This window comes from Toxotes jaculatrix, chromosome 19 (genome assembly GCF_017976425.1).
Source record: "Toxotes jaculatrix isolate fToxJac2 chromosome 19, fToxJac2.pri, whole genome shotgun sequence".
NCBI classification, from domain to species: Eukaryota; Metazoa; Chordata; class Actinopteri; family Toxotidae; genus Toxotes; species Toxotes jaculatrix.
The window spans coordinates 3,588,987-3,602,893 of NC_054412.1; the positions used below are offsets into that span (position 1 = coordinate 3,588,987).

Genomic DNA, 13,907 nt, shown 5'->3' on the forward strand with positions numbered 1-13,907 from the left:
CGAATTAATGAAAAAGTGAACATCAGGGAGCAAATTTAATCAGGACTCTTATTCACACATTATTTGTAGATTTTCACGCTACTCCCACAACTCAGACACAAACTATGCATCTTTCCCATAAATGCATCATTGCACTGAACATTGTGTTTCCTTCTAGACGACTTCAAGTGTGCAAGTTACATAACTGCAGTTCAACTCTTTTCATTTAAAAGCGCCAGTAGAAGACTGTAAAAGATTATCTGTTTCAGTGGATCTTCATATTTCCTGACTGTGAACTCACCCTCTGGCCTCTTTTTTCTTTTTCTTTTTTCAAAAGCACTTACAAGGTTTTTAATCTGTTTTTGTAGATACAGATCTGACCAGACACAAACCCATAAAAATTGAAAGACTATATACACCAAGAAAGGCAGATGTTTCTAAAATTCACCAAAGCCGGAGCTTAATCCCTTGAAAGCAACATATTTCCGTTTCCTCTTTCAAAGAACAGATAGAAATACTTCTCTGTGTCTGTTATATACGAGGCTGAGTTTAATATATCCCTCGATCTCGTGCCCTTAACTGGCTGAGTTTTCACTCACTTTAACCATCTCATCGTGGACGCCTGACCCCATTTTGTACCATGACGTTGTGAAAGTTGCCCTTATTTTTCTCTTCTCTGTGGGGTTCCACATGGAGTGGAGCAAAAATATCACAATTCTCCAAGAATATCCTCACTTTCACTTTCCAAAAACATCCTCATTCTCCAAAAAAAAAAACGCCCTGACATTTGAAAAACATTCTCACTTTCCAACATGCCCTTGCTTTCCAGAAGTTTCTCTTTCCAAAAATGTTTCACTCTCCAGAAATGCCACCCGCTCATCAAAAAATCATCCTGACTGCCAGAAAACTCTCACTGTCCAAAAATGCCTTCGCTTCCCCAAAAACCTCCTGGCTTCCCCGTCACATCCTGCTTCCAAAAATGTTCTCAGATTTCATTCTAAACATTCTCACTTTCAATAAATGTCCTCATTTTCCCAAAAGGTTTCCAGGTCCTACACCTCAGTTCTCATAAAAATTCAAGAGCGCACACCATGAAAATCACACACATACCGTAGTCTTAGCCATAATCCGGTGGCTGATGGATTAATACGCACTTATCTCTAACTTGTACAGATGAATGAGTTTTTCTTTGAATGAGATTTTTTAAACCTGCCAATTTTGTGCTGTTGATTAGTGTCTTTAAATTTGTCCATTATTTACAAACACAAACTCAGCACTTTTACAGCGACAGTGACAACATGATTACAAAAGAAGGAGTGTGCCCATGGTAACTGAGATGTGGGCTTGAATTAACATGTTTCAATATTCGCATCCTCAGACTCATTTCAGATGCATGTGGAACATATTGGAAAAGCCTGTCGGAGCCTGTTGGAGGGGGGGTGTCAGCGTGTCTCAGTGGGACAGAGGGAAATTGAAATAAATCTGAGATTTACTCAGGCTTCACGCTTCATACTCCATGTTGTTTACACAGGAGATAAAAAGAAAGGGGCTTTGTCAGCCTGAATTGAAAGGCAAATTTTCTCTTGGTAAATAATTTGAGTGTCTGTGTATAAATTGCAGCAGCTGCATGTTTGTCTTTAGGTGGCACATAGCAGCATAAATACATACATTTCTTTAATTTTTTTCAATAAAATTCATAGAATAAAAATGTAAGACAAAGATTAAAAACTGTTCAGCATAAGATAAGATAGTCTGAGCTGAGTCTGCAGCTCTGACTATAGATTGTTTTGATCCTCTTTCAGTTGACTCTTCATGGTCTTCATATTTCAGTTTAGACAGCAGTTGACAGGTGGATAATTAACTGTGATCTCATTAACTATCAGATAAACGAGGGGACTAATTACCAAGGCTCCATCTAATTAACTCTCTCATTCGTTTAGGCGGCCATTGTTTAACAGAATAATTAATTATCTCGGATTCATCAACATCACAAAACATTTTCTGTCTACTCTCTTGCTTAACCTTTGGAAAGATGATGTATTTGTAAATTTGGTATTGTAAACGCACTTTGAGCAGATCATTAAGGATCAGTGATCAGCTGAAATGTAGTGCAGGTATAACTGAATGTAAACAAAAGGCTAATAAGGCGGTGACAGTTCGCTGATTTTCAATTAGCCTTGAACGACTGGTTGTGACACCCGTTCAGATCTCATTTCCCCTCTGCTCGGAGCTCAGCCAGCAGATAGCATGTGTGAAGTTTGTCTGTGTGTGTGTGTCTGTGTTTGTGTGTGAAGAAAAAGGGAGACACATCCAGGAGAGAGGGAAGAGAACCAGAGAGAGAAAAATAAGTCAGATTTGTCTGGTTAAGGCTGATAATGTGTTTCTGTAAAACACTCGCCTCACCTCACTTTGGTTATTCTACTCTGTCTGTTGTGTCACGTGTTGAAACTGGGTTACTACTGGTGAGAGTGTGCCAGGAATACTACGGGATTTTCAGAGATGTGTTCCAGTCATGGAATTACAGTGTCATGTCCTCAGCTGGTATTTTCGGCTCCAATCACCTGATCCCCACAGCCACCTCTGCACACCTGTTCCCCATTCCCTAATTACACTCCATGTACATATAAGATTGAGAATCAATGCAAACAGGTGTAGCTGCCAGCCCAAGCCTTCATGTGTCCTTCATGCCATTAAGTGCCCGGTTTGTCACATATTTTACATATCAAATGTTTTTGCTCCATTTTTTAAAAATGTTATTAAACAACGTGGGAGGAGTTTTCGGAGCCTTTCCCCTGTTTTTGTGGCCTCCTTTGGACTCTGAGCCTTCAGCTTATGCACCTTTAGACTTGGTTACTTATGTTTGTTGGCTTGGCTTGGCTTGGTCATGCTGGTGTGCTGTTTTTTGTTTTTTTTACGTAGAGGTAATGGTGGGGAATCCTGGTTAGATGGAGCATGAGGCCGTCGGTATGATTTTCCATCAGCTGATAATCAACGAGTAGCTGCACATGCTGTGATAAACTTTAATCTTTTTACAGCTTGTAAGTGCTGCCAACAAAAAAACTACAGAACCTTTTCCATTCGTATTAAGCCATGACAAACAGTATGAAAATGTTTGTTTATGCTAGTTACTGTTGGCATGTGTGGTGTTTTGCTTGCGTGCCTCACAGAGCTGACAGCACAGACCGGCACTGTGCTGGTCGGGTTTTGTATCTGCACGTATAGATAACGGGCTGCAGAGCTCTGCCTGCCTCATCAAACAGGTTAAATAAATCCTCTGAGGTAAAATCAAATGTATTAAAACGGTGAACGTTCTCTCAGCACTTAAGTTAAAAAAAAAACGAACAGAACTGTCACATCAAGTGTCCATGGTCTAATAATTGATTAAAAACTTTTAACAAGAAATTTCTCTGATCTGTGTCTTTGTCAGGTGGTGCGTGACCAGATAACTCACTGCACCATGAAGCTACGTCAGACCACAGGTATGATGGAGTACTGTCTGGAAGTCCTCAAAGAGAATGATCCCAGTGGATTCCTCCAGGTATGTGTGTGATTGTGTGACTGTGTGTGTTTGACCTTCACACCATCTTCATGCCTACTTCAGCAGGTCTTCACATGGTAACTGGAAAAAAGGAAATAAACCTGATTAAATCCAGATGAAGTAAAAATAAATGGTGTGAGTTTTATCCTAAAGTTCTTTGTGACAACACAGTTTTAAGATATGGATCTTTAAATTGTTTTCTGTGTATCACAAGAAAATTGGGAGAATTTTCTCAGCTCAACAGGGAACACGTAACCCTTCAGTTTTATCGCAGAGGTGCAGGCAAAATCAGACTGTGGCAAAACGAATTCACTCTTGGTTTTAGTTTCTTCGGGGAAATTGCTGATCATCATAAAACAACAGCAGCCTTCTCCTTTAAAACTGCTTACTTTAAATTCTGACTGAAGTTTCTGAGATTGTACGCAAGGCAAAAACAGCATGGGGTCTCACATTAAAAAATCAACGGGAATCAACTTTTTCTGAAGTATTTACAACCAAAAAATGTAAATGTGAAAGTTGAAAGGAAGGAGGAAGTGTGATGCTTAGTTCCCTTTGAGCTAAAGAGGAGGAATCTGCTTTGCTGGGAGCCTCTGATGTTTCTGAAGCCATCACAGCTTAAAACACAGCATAGTCAGAGGAGGAGGACGTCAGCGCTGATGTGAGAGTAACAACAGCACACCTATACCAGCCTGCACTCAGGCACAAACACAGAGCTGCACGGGGTGCATCTGTTTCGCTTTCATACTGCAGCTGATCACTTTCAATTGACCCAACATGTTTAGTTATCGGCAGGCTCTGATGCTCAACAGCTGATCAGTAGTTATTGATCTGTGCAGGATGAGGTCAAACAGAGAAAGGTCAAATGCAGAAGAAATACTGTTTTATCACTTTTCCTTATTTCCATACTGTCACTGTCATCAAATGTGCAAGCCCACTTTGTGGCCACTTAAACTTACACATTATTAAGGAAAAAACAATGTTGAATTTGTAATTTATTACTTTTACCCATTAAATGGTGGTGTGTGGGACAACAGTCACTTGAACACAATGGTTAAAGGACAAAGAAGAAGACGAAATGTTTCCTGGAGAAAACAAACACAAAGAACGCACAGTCCTATGAGCTTCTCCAGCCGCTCAGCTACATTTACAGTACAGCTGTTTCCGTTTCTACTGTCTCTCTGCTTCTGGTTATGAATGATTTCTCTTCCTGTAGAGTAATAGCACAAGAGCAACAGAGTAAGGTGAAAGGGAGGGATGAAATAGAGATCAAAGACACTCCTAAGGGACACACACACTCACACACACATATGCTCTCTCTTCTATTTCATCTAAATATTTAATAATGTATTGATTATGTGGTTCTATATGGTTGCCATTGCTTAAATCCAAGCTAGAGGCTGAAGGAATCAAGGGTGGATATTAGTGCTAAATGCAAGATCAGGAACATTTGTAAATTCAACTGATCTGAAGGGGGAAAGGCAGTCTGTGTCCTTAATGCTCAAGGCTGAATCTCCAAATCCTCCTCTCATGTTTTGCCTTTAAAGAAAATCGCAATCACTTTATTTGCAGTTGAGAGTAGTTTAATGTAATGAATTCACTTAGCTTTTTTTTTCCTGAGGCAGCGAAGCTCTTACCAGTAGATGAGGGGTCTAAAACTCATATCCTTAAATATTTGAACTGCACTAATGCCGCCTCATTTCACTTGTCAGACACAATGTAATGAAGCCACGGATGGAACTGATCCCGGAACAGAGAAGCTATTCTGTATGCAGCCTTGCAAGCATATTTAAATGTAGATATTGAATGCATGTGCTCTCATTTCCTGTGTGTGTGAGAACATGTCTTTTCCTGTGCTGGTTTTCTCTTACTATGTGCATGTGTTTTTATCTGTTTTGCACATGTTTGTCTGCATCTTTCCTTGTCTCTGTTTGTGTGTATGTGTGTGTAGATTTCAGATGCCCTGATCAAGCGGGTGACGTCGTCTCAGGACCAGTGGGTAAAAGGCGCTCTGGAGCCAAAAGTCGGCCCTGAGTTTGACCTCACCCTCAACACTGACTCCCTGCTCCAGACCATCCTGCAGCTAGACTTCTGCCAAGGCAAAGGTAAACGTACAAACATACACACTTCTCCTTCTATCTGCATTTTTAAATCCATTTTAGTCATGACTACTGGATTTTTTCAGTCTTATTGTATTTCAGTCTTCTGTATTAGCACTGCGGTCAACCTTTGTGACCACGGTGTGAGTGTGATTTAGTATGAAACTCGTAAATATGGGAGCCTCACGAGACACGGACAATAAAAGGTCAAAATCAGTTCAGATGAAGTCGAGGTAGCCTGACTTTTAGTGCACGGGTCAAGCTCCAAAAACATTGGATCCTGCTTTAACCATGATGCAAAATCAATAGTGTCATCATGGCGGATTCACATTATGTTGTTACAAGTCCAAAAAATCTAGTTGAAAATATTGGAAATTTCCGAGAGACATAAATGTTTCCCACTTAGTGAAAAGAACTACAAGTGCCATCTGCACCATCTGCATGCATTGGTGGTAATTACTTTTAAATAAAATCCAAACATTACCCCTAAAACAATCAATTCAGTGTTGAGGATTGGAGTGCACCTTAAAATGGGCTCTATAAGAAAGAAACTGGACATGCGCAAACACACAAACATCCCTGAGGAAAAAAATTCTCCTTCATGATAGATTTCCCAACCAGTGAACAGCATTTAGTTGCTGTGTGTCTTCCCTTTTTGTTTCCTTAAGACGTACAGAAATATACACAACTGAACGAGCTATTCATTGGCTGTTGCTACTCAGCAGGCAGTTGGCGTGCATGAGTAAACAGAGCCTCCTTTATATTCATTCCGCTGCAGACCCAGAGATTACCCAGATGTATTGTTAATGTACATTAAATATGTAATCAGCACTATGCATATTTTATTTCCATAATGCTCCACGGTGGCAGTAAAGATGAGCTGTTTTCTTGTGCTGCTGCGACTTCAACCTGGTCACTTTGCTAAAACAGCAAATAATACTCATCATTCTCTAGTATCAAACGCTTTAGGATGAATCTGTTGTTTTTAACTTAATGAGCTCCAATACAGCATTTATTCAAAATTCACTGTGATCCATTGCGGTTATTGCAAATTAATTAAAAACACAAACAAACTACCCTTTAAATAATGATGACATTACATTCAGTTTAGTGCTGTGTAATGAATAATTATAAAAACACTGTGGAACTATAGTGATCATGTACTCATAATGGGTTTATAATATGTTTACAAGTTGTTGTTGAAGATTTTTTCTAATCTCTAACATCATTACATTCATCAAAGTGGGGATGTCAAGTCCTGAGAAAAGGAAGAATCGTAAGTGAAGAATGTGACCCAGATCTGGAGGTCACTGCACGGGTTGTTGTACTTAAAGGAGGCTGTCTCTGATTTGAGCCCCAGTTGAATTAATCTGAAAAGGCTCAAAAGGAAGCAGCGAGGCTTTGATCGTCCCTCCTTTGTTCTTTAAGGCCGGTGTCTGTACGCTTTCCCACCTTCAAATTCCACTGATCATCCAGAACAAAGCTCTGTCTTTGAATTTTAGTCTCAGACAGCCTGAGCACAGTGTAGGAGGCATTCTAGTTCACAAAATAAGCCTGACTTAACTCTTCATCGTTAAGATCTCATTTGCTAGTTCTCATTCTCCTTTTGCTGTAGACCATGGTATTTTTGTTTTTAATTATGAAAATAAACTGTGAAAACAATACTACAATATTGCAAAAGTAATTGGAAAATTCTGTCATTGACCTTGTTTTTTGAGGTCAGAGTCTAATGACTAAAATCTGAATCTGAAGGACCATATGGTTTTATTTTAACCACCATTAGAGAGGATCTCGTCATGTCAAATCAAAGTTTCTCCACTGGTCTCACTGTCACTTCCAGCTGCTTTAATATGCCATCTTCTGTCCATGTGCTCTTGTATTAAAACACCCAAACCAACGTCGTACTTCCAGATGTGCAGGAGATTCCGTTATTGAAACAAATGCAATCAGCAGGCAGTGATGAGGCTGAGATGGAATCAGAGAGCCCAGGAGGTATTTCAGAGAATCCACTTTTCAAAGTAAACCTCTGTTTTCCTCCCTTGAATTTATTTTGCCACTCCCTCCTCCTCCCTCAGTCTTGGTAGCCCTCGCAGCCCCTCTGGTTGGAAACTCATTGGTCTTTTTTGTCCCACAGCGTCTATCTGGTCTCTTTCCTCTGCATGGTCACTGTTTTCCAGTTCCTCTCCAGTGAATGGCAACTCTGCAGAATTGTGTTGTCTTCACTGCAGCACAAAAGTTTCCCAAAACTCCAGTTACTGAAATTTGTAGCCTGAAGTACTTCTCTTTTTCCTGAACCAGCCTTTCCTTTTTTTCACTGATTCCTTGTTTTCCTTGTTGCGTTTTCTCCTCAGTAAGCAGAGGAATTATGTATTAAACATAATTCTCTCAACGGTTCATTTTCATATCATGTCTGCAAGATGATGCATTTTACCAAATTTAGCTAATTACCAGCAAAGCTAGTGTGAACACACTGCAATGTAAATTAAGTAACAATGGCAAAATGATCGTTGTATAAAAATACATAATTAAAAAAGCACATAGGAAATGTGTTTAAACATATGTCTAGAAATAGATCAATTTAATCAAGCAGGAGAACACTGTGATGCAAAGAAAAAGAATGAGAATGAACAAAATAAGCACAAAAAATAAAAAATATATATGCTGAGTACTAAAATGAATTTAAATAAAGACATCAGCAGTTCTGTATTTAACTACAAGTAATTCGCATTTCCTTTTAGTTGTGCATGAATCAAAGAACTACTTTGGCTACAAATGCTGTGAAAAAATATTGAATTTAAATATTGATACTGAAATCTACATGTGTATTGCATGGATCCTGCGACACTGTTCCTTTTGACTGCTGCCTTTCCCCTGTGTCGTCACTACTCTTGTTTTTTTTTTTTGTCTTGAAAGATCAGACAAGTGCCAACAGATAAAGACATGATATGAAACAGACTTCATTACACTAAGATCTGAACAAAATCGCTGCTTCTGTCTTCAGTGGTTTCATTTTTATTCTGTTTGTTTCAGCCCCCTTTGGAAGACAGTTTTGTCCTGTTTGTTAGCACAGTTTTACAACCCCATGGGTCAGACAGACATGCTGCTTTTTATTCCTTCCTTTCCTGACTTTCCTAACCAGCCGTGAATCCTGTGTCCTTAGGTTCTAACTTTTAATTCATTTTAAACTGTTTCATCAGTACGTTCTGCAGCTGAGACGCTATGTTTCCAGACTGTCTAACCCTCTCATTTGAGAGGTTTTCCACCTTGACAAAAACCTAGTACACTAAACACCGAACAGTATTCAAATAATTGCTACTGGAAGCTTCGGTAACAAAATATTCACTAGTTTTCAAAGCTCACATAGATCTAACACTATACACCAGGTACAGTGTACTCACAGGGCCTACTGAAAGCCTCCCCTGATTCCCAGCTGTTGCCCTGTAAATGAACCCAGAGCTCTTTCACCTTTTAAAGCTCTTTTTTTCCTCCCACTTGATCCACGTTAAAGCTCCTGTTTCTCTCCCTTCAGTTTGTTTAATCACAACCAGCCAGACGACATCCCTCTGTTTGTCTTGCTCCTCTTCCCCTCCACCTCTCCCTCCTCCCACATTTCTTATACACCACCTTGATCTCTCAATCCCCATTCCTCCATTTCCCGATTGCAATCTTAACGTCTCATTCATCTATCCTCCCCACAGTGGAGTCCGGACCCTCTGTGCCACCGGCTCCTCTCCTGCAGCTGGAGAAGTGCTGCACCAGGAACAACAGCGCCACCCTGGCCTGGAGAGTAACCGCCCCCCATGGCAACCCCATCGAGGGCTACATCTTGGAGTTAGACGATGGCAACGGAGGACAGTACAGGGTCAGTACAAAAACACACTGGCTCAGAGACAAAAGAGTACAAAGACTATGTCTATGATCTAATCAAAAGTTCAGGAAAGTGTGTCATACTAGCTTTTCTGTAGCTTCCTGCCTCTTAAATTTTATTATTAATAATCCATATGCTTCTCAACTCTGACAAAAGCCAGATGGCTGTGTGTGTGTGTGTGTGAGTCGTGTGTAGTTGAATATGTGTGTCATCAGCAAACAAGCATTTTAAGTGTCTGAGCACTCAACCTACATTTGTAATTACTAATACTTAACGATGGGTTTGAGCAACGAATGTATAGAATAAGTATGTGTGTGCACTTAACCTGCATGTGTAATGATGCTGAAACATACGTGTCGGTGTCCGATCTCAGGAGGTTTATGTGGGGAAGGAGACTGTGTGCACGGTGGACGGCCTCCATTTTAACAGCTCCTACAATGCCAGGGTGAAAGCCTATAACGCCATCGGTGTGGGACCGTACAGCAAGACAGTTGTGCTCAAGACCTCTGATGGTAGGTTTTGTGTTTGTGTGTGTGTGTGTGTGTGTGTGTGTGTGTGTGTGTGTGTGTGTGTGTGTGTGTGTGTGTGAGTGTGTGAGAGAGAGAGAGAGAGAGAGAGAGAGAGAGAGAGAGAGAGAGAGAGAGAGAGAGAGAGAGAGAGAGAGAGAGAGAGAGAGAGAGAGAGAGAGAGAGAGAGAGAGAGAGAGAGGTTTCATCATGTAATTTCATTTGTTCTACTGTATGTAACAACGATAAGCTTCTTACAAGATGAAACTGGAGTTTTTCAAGGTAAATACAAGAGAAGCATGTAAGTGGTTTATATTCCAGGAGACATGGAAGAGAAAAGAGGAGAATGGATGGAAGGAAAGAAAAAGAGAAAAGGAGAGTACAAGGAAGTAAGGTAGAGAAAAGGAAAGAAAAAGAACAGGAAAAGGAAGTAGGGGAGTAAATGAGAAAGAAGGGAAAAGGATGGAAAAGGAAAAGAAAGGAAAGATGAGAAGGGGTTAGTATAGAAGAAGGAAAGGGAAGCAGAGCAGAGGAGAGAACAGGAAGAAAAAGTGGACCAGAAATGGAACAGAAAACCAGAGGAGAGGAGAGGAAACGAAGAAGGGGAAGAAAAGAACAGAAATAATAGGAATGGGGGAATAAAGAAGAGAAAAGAGTCAGACAAAGGGTAGAAAAAAAAAGGAGGAGAAAAGGGGACAATGACAAAATCTCCCATTTGCACAGTGGGACGAGGAGTTATCCCAAAAACACACACACACACACACACAGTCTCTCATTGCCAGCCACAACAACAATGGGCATTAGGGTCTGTTTTCTGACTGATAACTGTTCATCCCTCCCGCCCTCTTTTTATTTTTCTGTCATCTTCCTTCCTGCCTGCTCGCCCTCGTCCCCTTTCTCTCACCCTTCCTCCTCCTTTCTCTCTCTCTCTTCCCTCGAGGACTATAGCTTCCTGCAGCTACACACAGAAAGGAAATTGTACTTGTCAAGCCAACAAGAAGCACATTTCATAAAGAGCAACAAAGGCTATGAAACAAACACAGGCTTTGATGTACAGTTTTAAAAATAGACAGTTGTGGTATGACTCTGTTGTGTGTGTGTGTAACTCCCTGTCCAAAACATGAACCATTAGCAGACTGTTGTTTTCTCATTACAGTGGCTTGGTTCACCTTTGACCCCACCTCGGCCCATCGGGACATTGTCCTGTCCAATGAAAACCAAACAGTCACCTGTAACAGCTACGATGACCGCGTGGTGCTGGGAACTGCCGCTTTCTCCAAGGTAAATATCCAGACACATTCGGGCCTGACGGGTATGTTGATGTTGAGTTTCACGTCACATTTATTACCTATTTTACTGGTCTGTACCCTTGAATTTCAGGGCGTGCACTACTGGGAGGTCAGCATCGATCGCTATGACAACCACCCAGACCCTGCGTTTGGCGTGGCACGGATCAACACCATGAAAGACATGATGTTAGGGAAGGACGACAAGGCGTGGGCCATGTATGTGGACAACAACCGCTCCTGGTTCATGCACAACAACTCCCACACCAACAGGTAGGTGTTTACTGTACTGTTTTTTGCTCATGTCAGTTCAGCAACTTTTTGTTATTTAAGTGTTTAGTGTTTGTGTGATTATCACACCGTAGGCTTAGAACTTCAGACTCAGCTACAACTCAAACTCGTATTTGCTGATGTTATTACTGATGTTAACCAATCAATTAGCCACTTAATGTCAACCTGTAAATGTGGAAACATGAGAAAATGATATTTATCTTGTGAGCTAACTCAGAAACGGCACTCGCCTGCCAATAAGAACAGCAGGAGGCAGAGACTCTGTAAGGTGGCGCTCTCTCCTTCCATCTATCATTATGTCCTCTGCATTAAATCTCACATATATAAGAGGAACATGCACACAAAAACACACACACACACACATACACACACACATACACAGAGTATGATGATATATACACAGGATGACAGAGGGAGCCCTGGGGCTCATACAATACCAACTAACAAACACACCAGGGAGCACTAGAAGACGACTGCAGGCTGCAGGAGACATCAAAACCTCTCTCTGCACCATCTCTCTCAGTGTCACAAGGAAGCTATCAAACTCTCATTAAACATTTATTTACAAAAAAAAAAAAAAGTCTTTTCTTCACAAGAGAAAAGCCGACTCTTCACAGGAATATGCAAAATCTTTGACTTTATTTCTTCCCTTTCTCTGCCTCGGTCCATCCAGACTACAGATTTATTCACTGTGCCATTTGCTTCCACGCCATTAATCATCTCATGTCTGTGTTTCATGTTGTTATTTACCTCATATTGATTCCTTTGTCACTCTCAAACAGCACAGTCCTCAGGCAGGTATCTTGTGTTTGTGCTGGTAGCTTAGAGAAATGTGGCAGTTGTCGTGTTTACATGTACAGAGGTGGTTTCACACCTTAGCTTTTAAGCAAAAACACACTTTTTCCTAGAAGCTAAGGCTTTACACTGTCAGTTTAACAGACGGATCCAGTTTGAACCAAATTTTGAAACTCTTCTGTTTTAATTTTCATGTGTTACTTGGGTTCATACTGTAATTACACTATCTGCACCACTTTCACTATAGTAAATAAATCTTTATCTGTGTGTAGGGCGGAGGGAGGCATCACTAAGGGTTCGACTGTGGGCATCCTGCTGGATCTGACCAAACACACTCTGACTTTCTACATCAACAAGGAGCAGCATGGACCGACTGCCTTCGAGAACCTGGACGGGGTCTTTGTGCCCGCTGTCAGCCTCAACAGAAACGTACAGGTCGGTGTGAATGTGGATCACAGTGCAGAAAACCACTCGCTGAGCTTTTCCCACCTCACACTTCCAAAGCTTGTAGCTGCTTTTTAAACGTTTCCACCTCAGAAGGTGTGGAAATTCAGCTGAAGACCTGATGCATCTCTAAAATGCTGCTCATACTTTTACACTATGTCATATTAAGTATATTAAACGAGTTTCAAACAGAGTAAAAGTTGATGGAGTGAAGAATCTGTATTCATGAAAAGATGTTATCAAGAATATGTCCCCTGAATCCATTCATAACTCTGAAAGGCTGTCAGATACATTCCCCATATTCAAGTGATTGTTGAGTGCGGTTTAATCCAGCTGGCTGCCGAGGGAACGTCGCCTAAATCCAACTCATTATCGTGTGTGATGTCAAGTATTTGTCAAGCGTCAGAGACTCAAGTGGTCGAATGCATCTTCCCCAAATTAAATTACATATCAAATACGGCCCTTGTGTGTCTCCCACATCCAGCTGTAGCCTGTCTGATGTTTTCAGAGTCTGTCCTCAGCCCCAATCAGTGATGATCTCATTCAGTGTTTGTTTGTTTCAGGTGACCTTACTCACTGGCCTGGAGGTGCCAAGGAATATCAAGCAGTAGGAGCTCCTTCCTCTCTCTGAGCGTGCCCTGGATACAAACAAACGATGTCATATGCAGCCTCAGTTTGCTCCCGCGTGGACCTTTTCCCAGCAGTGTGAGACGGGGCTTAGTCCTCTCCCATCCTTCTCAAGGTGCCCTTTATCTTGGATGCACTTCAGTGTGAAACCCTGAAATTTGGGACGAAGGAATAAATTAGAGTTATTATTGGCTATAAACACAATGACTGAAGCTTGTGGATGTTAGTACAGATATGACTGGAGTTACTGTGGATGGCCATATTTTTTTCATATCCTAAAGTTTTGCCCTGTGTATCCTCCCGGATACTAGCATCACCTATGATATTATTCCAGCTTGTACCATTCCAGTAATTTCACTAAGAAGGAAAATACAGTCTGAAATTTATCCTCAAGGCCTGAGACCAAACTTATCAACCATCTCACTCCGACCGAATTAACGGTGACGACATCGACACTGTGCAGTAAAATGATTTTGT

The 13,907-nt window shown here is 41.0% G+C and overlaps 1 protein-coding gene across 3 annotated transcripts in view; it reads left to right on the forward strand.

Moving 5' to 3' along the window:
• LOC121199410 (E3 ubiquitin-protein ligase TRIM9) overlaps positions 1–13,562 on the forward strand; it is a 33,070-nt gene extending 19,508 nt beyond the window's left edge. Inside the window, exons 4-11 of one of the 3 annotated variants that reach the window (XM_041064058.1) lie at positions 3,407–3,517; positions 5,466–5,607; positions 9,312–9,475; positions 9,855–9,993; positions 11,144–11,268; positions 11,368–11,546; positions 12,632–12,794; positions 13,367–13,562. In XM_041064058.1, the coding sequence (XP_040919992.1) occupies positions 3,407–3,517; positions 5,466–5,607; positions 9,312–9,475; positions 9,855–9,993; positions 11,144–11,268; positions 11,368–11,546; positions 12,632–12,794; positions 13,367–13,414 (1,071 nt within the window). In that variant the 3' untranslated portion in view covers positions 13,415–13,562. Of the gene's footprint in view, positions 1–3,406; positions 3,518–5,465; positions 5,620–9,311; positions 9,476–9,854; positions 10,009–11,119; positions 11,269–11,367; positions 11,547–12,631; positions 12,795–13,366 lie in introns of all 3 variants that reach the window. The other 2 variants (XM_041064059.1, XM_041064060.1) reach the window with 2 other exon arrangements.
• The last annotated feature ends 345 nt before the right edge of the window (positions 13,563–13,907 follow it).